General features: G+C 41.0%; 1 protein-coding gene across 4 annotated transcripts in view; it reads right to left on the bottom strand.

Moving 5' to 3' along the window:
• scaper (S-phase cyclin A-associated protein in the ER) overlaps window positions 1–18209 on the bottom strand; it is a 294594-nt gene that overhangs the window by 135824 nt on the left and 140561 nt on the right. For all 4 annotated transcript variants that reach the window (XM_041178256.1, XM_041178255.1, XM_041178258.1 and 1 more), the window contains one exon: window positions 6472–6598. In XM_041178256.1, the coding sequence (XP_041034190.1) occupies window positions 6472–6598 (127 nt within the window). The remainder of the gene's footprint in view (window positions 1–6471; window positions 6599–18209) is intronic.

The raw sequence follows: 18209 nt of genomic DNA, 5'->3' as shown, positions 1-18209 counted from the left end.
AGTTTCAGGAGGTTACTTAGGTTTGGGAAGGATCACAGCTGAGCCTGATTCAGTCTTCATCTTACATCCATGCAGTCTAGTACAAATCACTGAAAAGCAATCAGAATTGGGAACCCATACTGATTGCTCTCTCTCAGTCTAAAGACATTGAGGTCAACTGTAGCACCCTAATTTCTGCGCACAGATATAGAAATTATTTAAACATGTCCTAAGCTATCAAAAAATTACTTTAATCAATGCAATCAAATGCAAGACATTTTGGTAAGCTTTACTGAGAGAGAGAGTAGCACTAGTTTGATATCAGCACAATAGGATTTGCATTTTACAGTGCTCATCAGGTACACAAATATGCTTTACGTTGGTGGATAAAGGTCAGACACCAAGCAGGCAGAAGAACAAAAATAAAAAGGGCTTGGATGTAGCGAAAGCATGGTCACAGGGAAAATTCCTCTAAAGCTTTTAAAGGTAGGAAGGGAGGGAGGTGGAAGCTGTGAGCCAAAGTTCCAGAAGGCACATGCGTAGTGATTAAAGGAGAAGCCATTAATGGTTGAGTGGAGAACAAGGAAAGTGTCAGTTTTAAAGGAGCAGGTTGTTGGGAGGTGCAGCTGAAATAGATCACCGAGAAAGTGAAGCATTACCATGATGGGGATGAGAATAGGGATGCAGGGGTACAAACAATGGTAGGGGGTACAAACAATTGTAGGGGTTAATGCTGCAGATAAATTGCAGTTTGTGGAAGTGGGGGGTGGCAGACACGAGGAACACTGGACAAATCAGTGGTTACGGATTCCAGAAATCTGATTGTACTCTCTAATACAATACAATTTTTGATTCACCATTAATTGTTGAAACTATTTATATTCTTGTTTTGCTTTTAAATGCATAAACTTGTAAATGAACAGGAGAAACCATCTATTCTGCTGTCCCTTAGGCCAATATCCTGAGACAAGTGAGTCATTAGCAAATGTACATCTGTGTAACAAGCTCTCACACAATTTGACAGCCTTGATGGATATCAGCTTCTCAAAGACTCCACCCCACCATCTCTAGATATTTTTCACTCTCCCCAGGGAAATTCAATTAAGAGTGTCTGTTCCCACCCATCAGTCAATGATTGACACCATCAGGATTCTATCCACAGCTCATTGACAATGAGATGTGTTTGGGTTTTCAGGTTTGCAACAGAATTACAGCCTGCTGGTTTGAAGATGCTAATTTTTCTTCTTCATAAAACAGCATCTGAATCAGCCATTGTTGCCTATACAGATTAGAACTTGCAGGCTATTGAAAACATTGCCATTGGCAGGTTAGGTCTGTTTGTTTTCAGGGTCAAAAGAAATTAAAAGGCTCGGTTATACAGTGCTGTTTTCATTGATGTAAAATGATTTTGGCTTATACAAAAGCAAGTTGTGCAATCTAATTTGAGCATGAAGTTGCCTAAATTGTAAAAGGCATAAGATTACCTTTGAAATGCAATATTTGGCTGCCTCCTTTAACTGAACACCCAGCTTCTTTAGACCCTGTTATAAATGTTACTCCTTTGCCAGCGACTCCCTGTCTACATACTTGGGATAAAACCTTGGCACTCTGTTTTACCTCGAGCTCAGCTTCAAAACCTATCCATCAAAAAACCATCTATTTCTGCCTTTGTAACATTCTTCACCTCTGGCCCTTCCTTCACTGAAACCTCTTTCCACCCTGTTGTCACCTCTACACTCAGTTATCGCAATGCCCTCCTTGCTAACCTCCTATTCTCCACCATTCACAAACTCCAACTTGTCCTCAATATTGACACCCACATCCTGATATACATTATGCGTTTCCTGTCAAGCAATCCCTTCAACCTTATTGGCCTGCAATGACTTACTTTCACCTAAAGTATTACATTTAAATTTCTCACCCTCACCTTCAAATTCCTCCAAGTGAAAGCACAACCTCCTTCAGACTGAAATGCTCTCCAACACCCTTTGATCTAACTCTGGCCTTTTGTGCACTCCTTCTTCCTTTGCTCATCATTGGAACACAGCTTTCGGCCTCCTCGGTCCCACTCCCTTCTTAAAAGCCTTCACCTCTATACTTCTATCTCCATTTTTAAAAACTCTCTCAAAAAAATACTCTTACAATCAGGCTTTCGGTTACCCTTCTTCATCTTTCCCACCATGTTTCAGCATCTGTTATCCCAACTAGCTCCATTAGAATGTTTTTACCATGTTGCTGTTGCTTTGGCTCCACACAGGCTGCAGTATAATATCAAATTACTAGAGATCTTTTTCAACAGTTTTAACCTCTCTCTGTTTTTTTTCCCCCTATTCTCTCTTGAGGGAGTTGTCTCCTTCCTGCATTATAATTTCCACGAGCAACAGACAGCCTCTGGCCCCTCACTCCAATGGCCACTATTCATATGTGAACCTTTACAGTATGCGTCAGCAGACTGTTTAGCCATATATGGGGTCTCAGAGCTCAGTCAAATTCTGCCCCCATCTAAAATTTGCACATTTCCAGTAGAGATCCCTGGATATTAGTCGGGGCAGGAAGTGCTCAAGGGTGCTAAAACCAGTGGTGGTACCCTATCTTCCATTGCAGTTTAGGTCAGCACAAGCCAAGATTTCAATTTAGTCCTTTCCTGACATGTATTGCTGTGCTGATCACTTGTGCATTAATCTTAAATTTCACTTTTAACATTAATAGGAACAGGCATTAGAATATCAGCAGCTTTCAAACACCTGTAATCAAGCTCTAAGTGTGTACACAAACTAAGATCGCCATTTTCCCTCATCAGAGAGCTGACAGTTTACTTTCTGTTCGCCTCTCAACTAGTATTAGTTTCAAATCAGTACCTACAACATAACAACATCTTAAGAGTAATCCCAGCACAATTGAATGGCCCCGGCAATATTTTTGGTTTCTCATGATATAAAACAGGGAGGTAATGCCAAATTGTGAGAAGTAATCTAGCAGCTGCTGAAAGATGTTTCTGTGTTTGTGCTGTGGTCAGGAGTGATTCTTGACAGGGGACAGGTATGAAACTCAAAAACAAAATGGTTATAAAGGCTCTCTCTTCATTAACTCGCAAAATGCAGAAAACCTGCCAGTTGTATGTACCTGGATACAGAGACTCAGCAGACATGATTAAAAAGCTACATATAATTTTCACTGAAACCTAACTCTTCTTACTATAAATAAAAAAGTAGCATCAGTCAATAATGAAGAGATTTCCTGGAGTTTTGTGCAAGTTTATCGGATGCATTATGGAATTCACCTTCAGGCACCAGAACTGCTCACACATGTTAAGCATTATGTCATAATCTGATATAAATATAACCAGCAGAAGTAATCTATCTTTAGATTAAAAATCATCATTTCTGAACAAAATCTTAGTTAACTCAAAAGTCAGGTGGCTTCTTCAACTTCCCCACCCCCATACCAAATAAACAGCAGAGAATGCAAGGATTTCTGTGCTCTACCAAGAAATCACCTGCAATAGTTGTTACTTTCATAAGAGGTCAAAGAACACCTGAGGCAAGACAAGCATTAACACTGTTCAGGAATAGATAGTTTAAGTAAGTTATATTTGTATTTGTGGATGTTAGGAATGAGTTTCAGCTTTAAAGTTTATGTTTGATTTGTATTTCTGTATGTTAAGAAAAGGTCAAATTGAGTTTTAGTTTCACTTTAAAAGGAGCCTGCATTTCTAATGAGTTCTACGACTCAAAGAGAAGTTAAGCAAACAAAGAGTAGAAAAAAAACTGTGCTGTTGCCTAGCAACAGAGGTTCAAAGAGGAAATTCCACTCCCGCACACAGAAAAACTAAAGAAACAACAGGTTTGAGTTCAGTTTGAAGACAGCTGCCAAACAAAAAGCAGCCTAGATAGGGAAGATAGCCAGTCCCAAGCTAAAGTTGGTTGAAAATAGCTGCCAGAGAGAGACTGGAGCAAAAGGGACAGATAGCCAGTCCAAAGCTAAAGAAGAAAATCCCCAAATCCAGGGGCAAAATCCCAAGCAGGCCTTCCAGTCAAAGGAAAGACAGGAAACTGGAAAAGGTCCTGTTAAGTGAAGCTAAGAGTAAGGAGCAGAAAAAGGCTCCAGGTTTCAAGCTTAAAGGCTTATGAGAAGCTAGAAGGTAGGCAACTAAAGGTCTGTAACTCGTTGCTATGGGCATATGAAGCAGTGGTGTATTGTTGACTGTTGAGTCAGTGAGAGAAAATGCGTGGAGGAAAGCTTCAACGCATGCAGTGGCCAGGGGAGAGGAACATCAGAAGGAGAGTTCGAAACGCTGGAGGTGAACCCTTGCGGAAGGCATCTGAAAGAAAGCGCCAGTTTGGGAGAAGATTCTAAAGTGAGTTCTTGGAAAGTGGAGATTGGAAACCCTCGTGTGAAAGACTGAGTTCAGTGAGACTGGTTGGCTCATGGTGTGACAAGCATCTGGGGGGAGTTGAGGAGAGATTCATAACGTATGTCTGGGGTGCCATCTGTCACTTGGTTTCAGAGTGTGGTGTATCTGACCACAAGTTGTCTATTGGTGTACATGGACTGTGTACTTATTGTGAACATTAGGGTAACTTTTGTAACTTGTGTTATCCTTACAAATCCATATAAATCTGTAAAGGTTAGCTATGAGTGAAGGAGTATTGTCATATAGTCATCTCTTATTTAATAAATGTTTTATTCTTTTGTTGAAACTTCATTGGCTGACTCCGGTGACTCTGTTCAGTAGCTACTCTCCACATAACTAAACAAATAAATAAAAGTTACAATCCATCAAGCCAGGTTTCACCCTGGGATCTGGCTTGTCCAGTAGTAACATCAGTTGGGATCATAACAATACCGTTAAATTATACTCACTGACATTTTATCAAGAGCCATAATCTCAATCAATGCTGTTCTTGACACCACTTTCTGGAATGTTGTCACATGCTATACTATGAATGTATGAGAGATTCCCCATGTAGTGAGCCCCTGATTTCAAGTGTGCCACTTTGGTCAACCACCAGACTCATTTTAGCTATGGTTCATAAAATGAAAAGATGGAGAGGAAAGGTTTGTTCTGTACTATCTGTAATCATCAGATACTCTTCAATGACTCCAATAGTAATTTAAACAAAACAATGTCAAAAATCTTGCAACCATTACATGCCCACCGTGTTTTAGGTGTCATATTTAAAAGATTAGCATATGAAAAAATAAAAGACAGTCATTTCATGCAAGTTTATTCTGACCTGGAGATGAAAATTTATGAGTATCTGTCAACTTAAAAGAGCGTCCATTTACAGCAATGAGATGGTGTGTTCTTAAATGGAACAGTCATGTTAAATAGAGATCAAGCTTAGCGGCATTTTGTGTGTTACACGGCAGTCACACTCTCGCTCCCATAAATTAACCAATTCTTTATTTACCACGAGCAATTCTGGACTTCCACTCCAAAAAAAGTTTGAGGGTGCTAATTTTGCTTCTTCATAACAGAAAGGCATATACTCAATTCCAGTCTTAAGAGCAGAATATGAATTATATTTTGGTGAAGTTCAGCTCCTTAGCTGCTGCCACTCAGCCAGAACAGAGGAGAACAACGTGGAACAGGTAGAGGAGGAGGAAGAGCAGAAGGAGAACAATTAAGACAACACAAATAATAGCAACAACTTGTTATTGTTTGTATATTGTTATTATTTATATTGATTTATATAGCAACATCTAACATAAAATAATCCCAAAGCATTTTACAAATGGTTGAAAGAAAAGGGGACACCAAGCTAAGAAATGAGACATTAGAAGAGGTGGCCAAAACCTTGTTCAAAAAGAGTTCTTGAGAGAGTTTTTAAAAGCAGGAGGAAAAGGTGAAGGAACCTGGGATGAAAGTTGCAAAGTTTAGGACCAAAGCAGCTAAAAGCTCTGATACTAACGGCAGAGCATACAGGGATGGATGCACAGAAGCCTGGTGAGAGGAACAAAGCACTCAGGGTGAAATATAGGGTGGAGGAGATGGTAGAGATTGGATAGGAAAAAAAGGCATGGAGGGATTTATAGACGAGGGTAAGGATTTTGAAGCTAATGCAATATCTGATATTTTCGAACTGCTTCTTTCAACGTTGTCTGTAACTATTCTCCAAATGAGTTGAAGCTGATCATGACTGCATAGCAATGGTGAAAACATTCATGAGAGATGACTTGTGCAATTGAAAACTGATGCATACAAGCAGATGGAGGAGGGAGATAGGAGTGAGTATATGGGTGTTGGACTCCTCACATTATCCAGAGTACTTTTACAAAGTGTTGTACAAAGGCCAAATTACTTTGCTATAATCCTGAAACAGGATTTGGTGCTGCTCTAAAATCACAAAATTTTTCGACAACACCTTGCACAAAAATTCACTCAAACGATGAATGATCTTTCAGCCTCCAGAATTATAAACGTAAGGAGTTGTCTCCAGAGCTTCTATTCGAAAAAAATCACCAAAGAATTGTAACTAGCTGCAATACCTGTTTCTCCAATATGCGGTTGATCTCTCCCAGTGTCCTGTCAAGAGAAGACACCTTGTTGTTTGCCCAAGGTCCACTATCCTGTCCTTGTTGCTGCTTCAGGAGATCTTTCACTAATCTCTGAAGTCTGTATGCAAAGACAAAAGTGTCAATTAAATTACTTCTTTCATTGGTTATTGACAGGAAGTATCAAAATAGATAGAGAGAAATAAGGAGAATTAGAGATATTGAATCATTTTTTTTTCTTGGGGTGTGTCAAGCCATTAGCCATCCTGAGCTGCCTTAAGAAAATGATAATGGGTCTTTCTAGTAGCAATCTTTTCTTGGACAATCAAGTGGTGTGCTGGGCCACTTCAGAGGGGGCTAAAAGTAAACTGTGCAAACATGGAATTAGAATTATGCATCAGACCAACCAGGTAGGGATGGTAGAATTTTCTGTCTGAAGGACGTCAATGAACAATTTGAATTTCAGATGACAATGCTGTCGCTTTCATGCTCATTTTCTTTTCCTAATACTAGTTCATAAATTACCAGATTTATTGAATTTTGCGATGATGAGATTTAAACTCAACTTCTGGATTGCTAGTTTTATGTCTACCAACACCTCCAAAGAATTCACCTACTTGCTTTCAATTCCTAATCTCAACCTTACCATCAGGAAGCAACATCGAAAGGTAAGTTTGGAAGTTTTTTCATTCTTTAGCTAGTTCTCTGTGTTCAGCCTAGCTTGATAACTTCTGGGTAACCATGTTGTCTTGATGCTTAAGGTGGTTCATGAGGTCTTTAACTGTGCGGATTTATTTTGGCTTCAAGCTAACAAACCACATACCATTGTCACCCCAGCTCAAACTCACCCCCACAATGTTCACGATTATGTTGTAGATGGGATTGTGCTGGATGAAAGACATATCAGGCCATAATCACAGTCTGATTGCCACTCAGCTCCTATTTACTTACACTAAATGCAGCCGTACCTTTCTTGCCTGACCTTCTGACTCAGGCTGAGTGAGAAAAGTGGAGTGCAACGGGTTTCCGAGGGCTTATGTCGAGTGCAGGAGAAAGGAAGACACACACCCTTTTTACAGAACTAGCTACCGCAAAGCAGATAGATTTAAAGGTCCAGCCACTTTGAGAAGTCAGGGAGAAAGTACGTGCATAAGATAGGATGGCAGGAGGCTTGGTTAGGTCAGGATGGAGGTGGGGATAGGTGGGCAGTGGCGGGCAGGTGGTTAGGTGGTACAGGTGGTCCAGTGTAGGGTCAGGATTAGTACTTTAGTTACCCAGGAGGTAGAAGTGGTTTTAAATTTTTCTAACTTTTCCCAACTATTTGTATAAAACAGTCAGAATTACCCGAAGACTGCAATTTAAACTGGAGAATTGGATGGTTCCCAGTGCAGGGTAAGTGCCCAACAAAAGTTTGGGCTTCCTGGGCAATTGCTGTGTAATCCTTATGTGGGGACTTCCCAGGGAGACAGGGAGGCAGTGGGGGGCTGTGGTGGTCCACCAGTACATCTTTGGGGTGCCCCACAGGTACAACATCCCAGGGAACAGAGTTATGGGTCATCAGTTCAAAAATCAGGAAGACATGAGACATGCCACCTGACTGCATTCCAAACTCTTCTCACAATAAAGCCACAGTAAATTCTGTAGCACATGTGAATCTTTATATTTCACAAATTTTAAAGCTAAGTTTTAATTCAAAACTATGTATTTTTAAAGAAAATATCCCAAGGTTGAACTTGGTTACACATGAGTTAATCTGAAACCACAAACACAGTGTAATTAGGGGTGTTTAAAATGATCCTTTAACCATAATAGCAAAACTTCCCAGCTGTTAGACGAAGTTTAAATATGGCTACTTCCATCGTAGCTTGATTTGAAGTTTAAATAAAATATTAAAGAAACAAGATGCTACATCAATGACCTTAGTTCCATCATAAGGTCAGAAGTGGGGATGTTCACTGATGATTGTGCAATGTTCAGCACCATTCCCAAATCCTCAGATACTGAAGCAGTCCATGTCCAAATGTAGCAAGACCTTTACAACATCCAGCCTTGGGGTGACAAACAACATTTGCGCCACACAAGTGCCAGGCACTGATCATCTCCAACAAGAGAGAATCTAACCATCGCCCCTTGACATTCAATGGCATTACCATTGTTGAATCCCCCACTATCAACATCCTGGGGTTACCGTTGACCAGAAACTGAACTGGACTAGCCATATAAATACTGTGGCTACAAGAGCAGGTCAGAGGGTTGAAATCCTGTGGCAAATAACCTATTCCAGACTCCCCAGAGCCATTCGCTATCCAGAAGGCACAAGTCAGAAATATGATGGAGTACTCTCCGCTTACCTGGAAGAGTACAGCTCCAACAACACTCAAGAAGCTTGACACCATCCAGGACAAAGCAGCCCGCTTGATTGGCATCCCATTCACCATCTTCCACCACCACCGACGCATAGTGGAAGCAGTGTGTACCTTCTACAAGATGCAGGAACTCACCAAACCTCTGAAGACAGCACTTTCCAAACCCACGACCGCTACCAACCAGAAGGACAGGGCCAGCAGATACATGGGAATGCCACCACCTGGAAGTCCCCCTCCAAACTGTTCACCATGCTGACTTGGAACTTTATCACCGTTCCTTCACTGTTACTGGATTAAAATCCAGGAACTTCCTCCCTAACGGCACTGTGGGTGAACCTACACCACATGGACTGCAGCAGCTCAAGGAAGCAGCTCATCACCACCTTAAGGGCAATTATGGGTGGGCAATAAATGCTGGCCTAGCCAGCGATGCCCACATCCCATGAATGAATTTAAAAGAAGATACTGAACAAAATTGAGTTCCCAGCTCTGTGCATGCACCATGTATATGATTAATTGTTGGGCATTATTACAAAATCATTGTTTGCTCTATGCACAAATTCCTTTCATTCGGTATCATTGCTCATCTGTCCCCACCTCAACAAGTGCTTCTCTTTTTTTGTTTACATCTTCTCAATCATACAAATTACTTCTTTTTATTTTTGGAAAGCACAATTTACTGAGAGTTTCTCAGAATAACATACAAGCATCTCAATAACAGTGTTATTCCTTGGCATCCCTCTCCAACAGCATTGCCTTGTTCACATGAATGGACCAAATTGATGTGCTTTGGCTGGTTCAGGAACCAAAGAGAAATGAATTGTCAGAACCAAGGGTTCCATGTTCCATTTAGTTCAGGGTTGAAATCGCTTAGCCAGCTTATGTAAATCAATGCACAACTTCAACTGATAATGAAGTAGTGACCAGAGTTTGTGTTTGAGTCAACTGACTGAGGTAGGCTGCTCACAGGAATATAATTTGGAGCCAAAATATTTGAACATCTGAGTTGGCTCGAATTAATTTTAGAGCCAAAGTCTGCCATCTGCTGTTTGGTTAACTACAGATTTGTTGAGCTACATGCATTTGAGACACTGAAACCCAAGATGTTAAAATAATATTCTCCATTTGCATGTTAAAATATTAGAAAGTTTTATGCTAACCATCAAAGCACTCAACAGAAGATGCCAGAGATTCCAAAATCGCTCCGGTAAGGAATCAGCAATGGAATAAAGTGTTCCAATTTCAGTCATGCAAATCATCATGATTTCAGGTGCATTAAGCCTGCCCAAAAGGAAACCTACAGTTCTTTTGCAGTCTCAAATCTGTAGCTGTGTATATGCATTTGAGTGGCTGATTGCAAGGGACAGATGATAAACCTTCATTTAAAAAAAAATGATGGTTTGTTACCTCCTCCTTTTCCAAACTGTGTCCATGTTTCACACCATCTCACACCAGCCATGTCTGGAACAGTAGTCAAGTGACCTTTCCTCATTCTTCCACATGTGCTTCCAAGGATGACTCTATTTTCCTACTTCTTCCTTATGGAAGAGATTGGGAATTCAGCATGTGCACTGTGGAGCTGTGCATTAGTTCACCAATGGTTTTTGCTGTGCGCATCCATTATAGCACATTAAGCTTTAAATGAGGAATCAATTCCTCAAAATGGAATGCATCTTGCAATGCTCACTAAAATTGAATTTACTTTCTATTGTTGTTCCAGTATCACAATCAAATATTAACAATACCATGCTGTCAAATCTTATTGCCCTCGCTGGCACTTAGTGGGTCCATGTTAATGTCAACCTGGCTCAGTTGCTGGCACAATTACTTCAAAGTCCAATTCTTGCAGCTGAATATATAATCTTGTCTGCCAATTCATTGCAATACTGAGGGAGTGCTCCATTCTTGAAAGTACCGTACTTCGAGTAAGATATTAAACTGAAGCTCCATCTCCCTATTTTGATCTGGTGGATGCCAAAGATCCCATTTTCTAACTCCTTAGCAAATATTCCTCTCTCCATCATCATCATCAAAAATCAATGAAGTGGCTACTCATCCCATTGCAGTTTGTGGGATCTATGTATATAAACTGAATGCCTTGTTTGTCCACATAATGACAGTTACTGCACTTCAAAGAAATTTATGGCGTGTGGAGCACTTAGAGATGGTTTCTCAATGGTGTGCTAAAGTCATTGAGTGTTACGTTTTTCCTACAGGGAAGTTGCTGGTTTAAAAATTGCTCACTGCCAGAAGTTTTGCTAGGAGTAATCTCATTGCATAAAGCTTTCACCATCAATGGGCTTTACCATACCTAAATTATGTTTACATATTTGTGGTCCCAAGCTACTGACAGATTAACTGGCACTCTTCCATGGTGTCCCTTACTGTATTATGACTGCAAGAACCTTATGACTTTTATTTGGACTCCACAAACCTACCTCACGGCCCTCAGTTTTTACAAAACAGAGCATACCAGTGGATGGGAGGAATGTTATATCATACAAGAGAAATTCAATGGTGTTTAGGCATCTGACAATTCCAATTTCTACAAGTTGTAGGCTTACCTTAGAGTTCCAATTTTTCATCTATTCTAATCAAAAAAAAACAAAGTACTCTACCAGCATCAAGATATCAACTCTGATACTGCAGTATATAATGTAATCAATTAATGTATAAGTTAAGCAACAATTAAGACCTTCATATTTTAATAAAATCATATAGTTGAATTATAGTATCATCTGTCAGAGTTTCATAGCTCTTTTTGTGAAAGTATGCTTTTCATTGAGGCAATGAGCAAAGAGAACTCTTTGTACTCTTGTGCAAATGATAATAATTATGAGCTCCCCCTCAGGCTTTCATGTAACTCCTTTTATTTAAATGACAGCTACCACCATGCCTATAACAGGAAGAAGAATATCAGATGCACCAGGGATTAAAAACACAGTGGCCCTTCATTCTGATGCTCTTTCTTTCACCAGCATCTCAGGTTATTTTTACAATGGCACATTTTCCATCTAAAGGCTTACCAAACCAGCACATGTATAGTGATACTCAAATTGCAGATTTTGATTTAGAATGAATTCAGAACCTACTGAGTACAAAAGAATCAACAAACCCTAAGATTTAAACATCAACTATGGGGAAGTTTCTGGAATCTAGCATCAAAGACAGAGTGACTGAGCCCTTAGACAAGTATCAGTTGATCAAAGAGAGTGAGCATGGACTTGTGAAGGGACGATCACATCTGACTAACCTAGTTGAATTTTTTTGAGAAGGTCATTAACATGGTGGTACGGGAGTATATAGCTGCAGGGACTATAGATGTTGTCATATGGATTTCCAAATGGCATTTCAGGGTTGTGTTGATTCTTTTTAGAATTCATTCTAAATCAAAATCTAAAATTTCAATAGCACTATTCATTGGCATTTCATAATGTTTTTCATAGGGGAATATCAGCAAAGATGAACAGATGTAATGAGAGGGTTGGGAATAGGAGATAGTAGGATGACGGGTTTATTAGCGGGATGTGACAAGTGATGTGACCCAGGGAGCTATACTGGGGCCTCTGTCTTTCACCATATATATATATTAATGACTTTGATAATGGCGAGCTGTAGATACAAGTTTACAGATGGCAGTAAGTTAATGGGGAACAGCGCGTCATCAGACTGAGCAAGTGGGCACCACTATGCGGAACGGAGTTAAATGTGGGGAAATGCAAGATCATACATTTTGGATCTGAGAAAGACAAATCAGAATAATTTCTTAATTTTAGGAGACTAGGAACTTTGGAAGAGCAAAGGGATTTGGGTGTCCATGTACACAGATCACAGGTACAAATTTAATCAAAAAGACTAATGGAGCATTTTCCTCAAGGAATTCAAAAGTGAGGTAGTGCTTCACTTGTACAGAGCCTTGGTCAGACCCTAGTTAGACGGTGAACAATACTAGGTGTTGATGATTGCAAGATGTTCAGCACCATTCTCAACTCCTCAGCAGTCCATGCCCATAATGCAGCAAGACCTGGACAACATTCAGGCTTGGGCTGACAAGTGGCAAGTAACACTCATGCCATGCAAGTGCCAGGCAATAACCATTTCCAACAAGAGAAAAAATAACCATCACCCCTTGACATTCAATGGCATTACCATCGCTGAATCCCCCAATATCAACATCCTAGGGGTTATGATTGACGAAAAACTGAGCTGGACCAGCCATATCAATACTGTGGTTACAAGAGCAGGTCAGAGGCTAGGAATCCTGCAGCAAGTAACTCACCACATGACTCCCCAAAGCCTGTCCACCATCTACAAAGCACAAGCCAGACGTGTGATGGAATACTCTAAACTTGTCTGCATGAGTGCAGCTCCAAGGACACTCAAGAAGCTTGACACCACCCAGGACAATGCAGCCTGCTTGATTGGCACCCCATCCAGAAACATTGACTCCCTCCACCACCGACGCACAGTGGCAACATTATGTACCATCTACAAGATGCACTGCAGGAACTCACCAAGGTTCCTTAGACAGCACCTTCCAAACCCACAACCGCTACCATCTAGAAGGACAAGGGCAGCAGACACATGTTACACCCCACTTGTTTCCCTTCAAGCCACTCACCATCCTGACTTAGAAATATATCACTGTTCCTTCACTGTCGCTGAGTCCAAACCCTGGAACTCCTTCCCTAACAGCACTGTGGGTGTACCTACACCACATGGACTGCAGCGGTTCAAGGTGGTAGCTCACTAGCACCTTCTCAAGGGCAATTAGGGATGGACAATAAATACTGGCCAAGCCAACGATGCCACACTCCATGAATGAATTAAAAAAACTTCAGGAAAGATATTTTGGTTTCACAAGAGGTACAGGACACATTCACCATAATCAAAGGGGGTAAATTATGAGGGAGGTTTCCATAAACCTGCCTTGAATTCCCATGCATTGAGATGGCTGACAAGTGCTCTAGTCAAGGTATTTAAAGTAATGGATTCAACAGGGTAGACATGTAAAGAAAATTTTTTCGCTCTGTTGGGTGGAGGATGGATTTCAGAACAATAATGGTGCTGTGATTTGGGAGTGTAATGTAGGAAACAACAGTGACTTCACTTCAAAAGTTCTTCACTGGCTGTAAAGCACTTTGGGATATCCTGAGGCCAAAAAAGGTGCTATTTAAAAGGCCAATGAACTTAGCCAATATGTTGGCGTCCTGTGAATTATTAGGTGTTTTGCTGTATTGCTGCCTGGCACTTGCAGATCTCACATAGCTGGTAGAAATTGTTAGGCTTCCAAGGGTGAGAGCACCAGAAAGGAAGCTGAAATGGAGATCCAGAAGTATCATACAGTATGACAATGTGCTTGAAGCATTTACATTATAATACCGTGAAACTTAAGAAGGCTGATTTATCCATTTGAATTGCAAGCCCCGAGGGTGGATTGTGATCACTGATTAACTATCTGCTGCATGTGGTGGTAATCTAAAAGAATGAAAAAGGCACACAAATCTCCCCCATAGCCACCAAAAAAAATGGTGTATTATTTTTCTGGTTAACACAGCCACAAAAGGATCATTGTTAGTAGAAAATTTCTGTACATTGGAAACTACCTTCACTGAAACTTTTTTAGTCACCGTTTATGACACTTGGGGCTGAACATATGAACATTTAACCTTCTGAACGTGCACTAAAGCAGCCAGTGGTGCAAATGTTTTTGTGTTCACACGCTTTACCATAAGTGGTAAAATGAGGCTTAACCCCCATGATTCTTGATCTCATCATGGAAGGCAAGTCATTTAGCAAAGCATATGGATTAGAATTCTAGTAAAGGCACTGAAGGCAAAAAATAGCTTCAATCATTTATAAATATAGCTAGATGCTGTTCTTTCTGGATGGACATGTTAAGCTGGACTGAAGCCCTTTCTCATCTGCATCGATCCTGTGATTATGCTCTCTGAACAACTGCTCTACAGCTAGTTCCTTGCTGCATTGGCAAAACCCTGAGAAGAGCCAAAAAGTAGTGCATGGCAAATGGGAGAAGGCAGGGGTTGGATTTCTCACAGGCAAAAGCAAAAGGGCAACATTAACTTTTCAGCTGCTTGAATGGTCAATGGGTTATATGAATTTTTAATCAAATGCCTGTGTGTTCTTTAGATTAACCTTCTTAATGACTAGCACATCAAGTGATGTGTAAATATTGTCAGCACACATTTTTGATAACTTTATAGGTCATGCACAGTAAATTGAAAATAATTAAAATGGTGCTAAACTGTGCAGAATGTAGTTTCCTCTCATAACTTCCTTTTGTCCTCAGCTGACAACATTCTGGCTCCAGGACTAGCCACACCTCTAGCCAAGCTGTTCCAATATAGCTACAACACTGGCATCTACCTGGCAGTGTGGAAAATTGCCAAATATGTCCTGTCCACAAAAAACATGAAAAATTCAACCTGATCAATTACCGCCCCATCAGTCTACTCTTGATCATCAGCAAAGTGATGGAAGTTGTCATCGACAATGCTATCAAGCAGCATTTACTCAGCAATAACCTGCGCTCACTGACGCTCAGCTTGTGTACCACCAAGGCCACTTAGCTCCTGACCTCATTACAGCCTTGGTCCTAACATGGATAAAAGAACTGATCTCAGGTTTTTTTAAAAATTCATTCATGGGATGTGGGCGTCACTGGCTGGGCCAACATTTATTGCCCATCCATAATTGCCCTCGAGAAGGTGGTGGTGAGCTGCCTTCTTGAACCGCTGCAGTCCCGTGTGGTGTAGGTACATCTGCAGCGCTGTTAGGGAAGGAGTTCCAGGATTTTGACCCAGCGACAGTGAAGGAACGGCGATATATTTCCAAGTTGGGATGGTGAGTGACTTGGAGGGGAACTTCCAGGTGGTGGTGTTCCCATCTATCTGCTGCCCTTGTCCTTCTAGCTGGTAGTGTTGTGGGTTGAAAGGTGCTGTCGAAGGAGCCTTGGTGAATTCCTACAAGATGCACTTCAGGAATTCACCAAGGCTCCTTCAACAGCACCTCCCAAACCCATAACCACTATCGTCTAGAAGGACAAGGGCAGCAAATAGATGAGGTGAGGTGAGAGTGACTGCCCTTGACATCAACGTAGAAAGATAGGAGGAGTAGGCCATTCAGCCCCTCAAGTCTGCTCCTCCATTCTACTAGATCACAGCTGATCGTATGCCTCAGTCATTTTCTTGTGCTATCCCCTTATCCCTTGATGTCATTAGTATTTAGAAATCCAATGATCTCTGTCTTGAACATCCTCAATGATTGAGCTTCCATAGCCATCTGCAGTAGAGAATTCCAAAGATTCACCACCCTCTGAGTGGAGTGATTCCCCCTCATCTCAGTACTAAATAGTCTGCCCCTTATTCTGAGACTGTGTCCCCCAGCTCTAGACCCCAAAGTGGACCAGCCATATAAATACTGTGGCTACAAGAGCAGGTCACAGAAGATAGGTTGGAGTTCTGCAATGAGTAACTCACTTCCCGACTCCCCAAGCCTGTCCACCATCTACAAGACACAAGTCCCTGATTGTGATGTAATGCTCTCCACTTAACTAGATGAGCACAGCTCCAACAACACTTAAGAAGCTCGACACCATCCAGGACAAAGCAGCCTACTTGATTGGCAACCTATCCACCATCTTCCACACCACTGACACACAGTGGCAGCAGTGTGTTACCTACAATTGCAGTGCTGCAACTCACCAAGGCTCCTTCGACAGCACCTTCAAAGCCTCTGGCCTCTACCACCAGAAAGGTTAAGGGTAGCAGATAGATGGGAACACTGCCACCTGCATGTTCCCCTCCAAGCCACATACCATTCTGACTTGGAATTACATCGCCATTCCTTCACTGTCGCTGGTCAAAATCCTGGAACTCCCTTCGTAACAGCACTCTGGGTGTACCTACACTACATGGACTTCAGTGGTTCAAGCCAGTAGCTTACCACCACCTTTCCAAGGGCAATTAGGGATGGGCAATAAATGCTGGCCTAGTTGGCAATGCCCACATCCAGCGAAGAAATTTTAAAAACTTAAAGCATTGATTCATGTTGACACTTCTGAATGCTGTGACCTCACCCATTTGCTCTTCAGCTGGGTGAAGGGCAGAGCAGAGCTCAATGTAATCTGTACACTTTCTGGCAGGAGTGATAGGCGGCCAAAAGGAGCAGGAACCCTACTTTAATTTTATCCTAATATAAAAGCAAAATACTGCAGATGCTGCAAATAAACTTAAAATAGAAAACGCTGGAGAAGCTCAGCCAGTCTGGTAGCACTTGTGAAGAGAGAAAAAGTTAATGTTTCAAATCCAATATGACTCTTCGTACATTTTATTCTCCCTGCTCCAGGTCCCACAAAAAGAATTTCAGTTGTTCACATCACTGCTGAAGCTGAGGCCAGGTAACTCAATATCAACCAGGATGGGACCATGGGCCTTGCTTATCTTCATGGTTCAGTACCTCTCCACATGGTGCATTTACGTACTGTGTCATCAAAAGAGCTCTTAAGATAATCATTTGCTTTACAATTATTCATGCCACTTTCAAAAGGAAGTTACAAAGGGTTTCTGTAAAACTGTATAATTTATTTTCCTCTTTTAGTCATCAATGACATAAATTGGAGAAATCAGCTCAGAGGAGTTACAGGGCCTGACAGTTTGAGGAGATGGAATTAACATACACAGATAACGCATTCACTTGAGCAATCAAGTAACACTAATCATCTCTCTGATTTTAATTGAACTGATTTTAATTGAACTTCCTCACAATGCTGGTCTGAGAAATTCCTCCAATCTCCTCCTGATAAGGATATCGAACTCATTTTCAGAAGTAAATATTTTCCAGAAAGGATGAAAAATTAATTATAATTTACTACAAACATTTTTTAGTTAAAAAAACAGAAGACGAGATTGTTTTTAAGATCAGAGTTTCATTCTATTTTGCTCGTTCTATCCTTTTTTAGTGTTGCCACTGCTGAAATATCCATATAACACAAACTTACCAACACAGAACCCTCACTATTTTATTGCAGGGACAACTTAACAGTGATCAGTAGCAGGAGTCCCAGCTGATTTTAGCCATCTTTTCCCCACAAAAGCAGAGCTCCACCAGAAAATCGACTTAATTCATCTCGGGCTGGTCGATCAGCTTGATATGTTCAAACGTCAACTCTTTTCTTCTCCGCCGATGCTGCCAGACCTACTGAGTTTTTCCAGGTAATTCTGTTTTTGTTTTGGATTTCCAGCATCCGCAGTTTTTTTGTTTTTATCTCTGTGTTTAATTGACTGCCACTGCTCTTCAAGAAATGCCTACCTCCTTGAAGAAGTTCTGTTCCTCTCTGCGACAAGA

Source organism: Carcharodon carcharias, chromosome 32 (genome assembly GCF_017639515.1).
Source record: "Carcharodon carcharias isolate sCarCar2 chromosome 32, sCarCar2.pri, whole genome shotgun sequence".
Taxonomy (NCBI): domain Eukaryota; kingdom Metazoa; phylum Chordata; class Chondrichthyes; order Lamniformes; family Lamnidae; genus Carcharodon; species Carcharodon carcharias.
The sequence above is the reverse complement of the archived record's forward strand: the minus strand, read 5'-3'. Positions and strand labels throughout refer to the sequence as shown.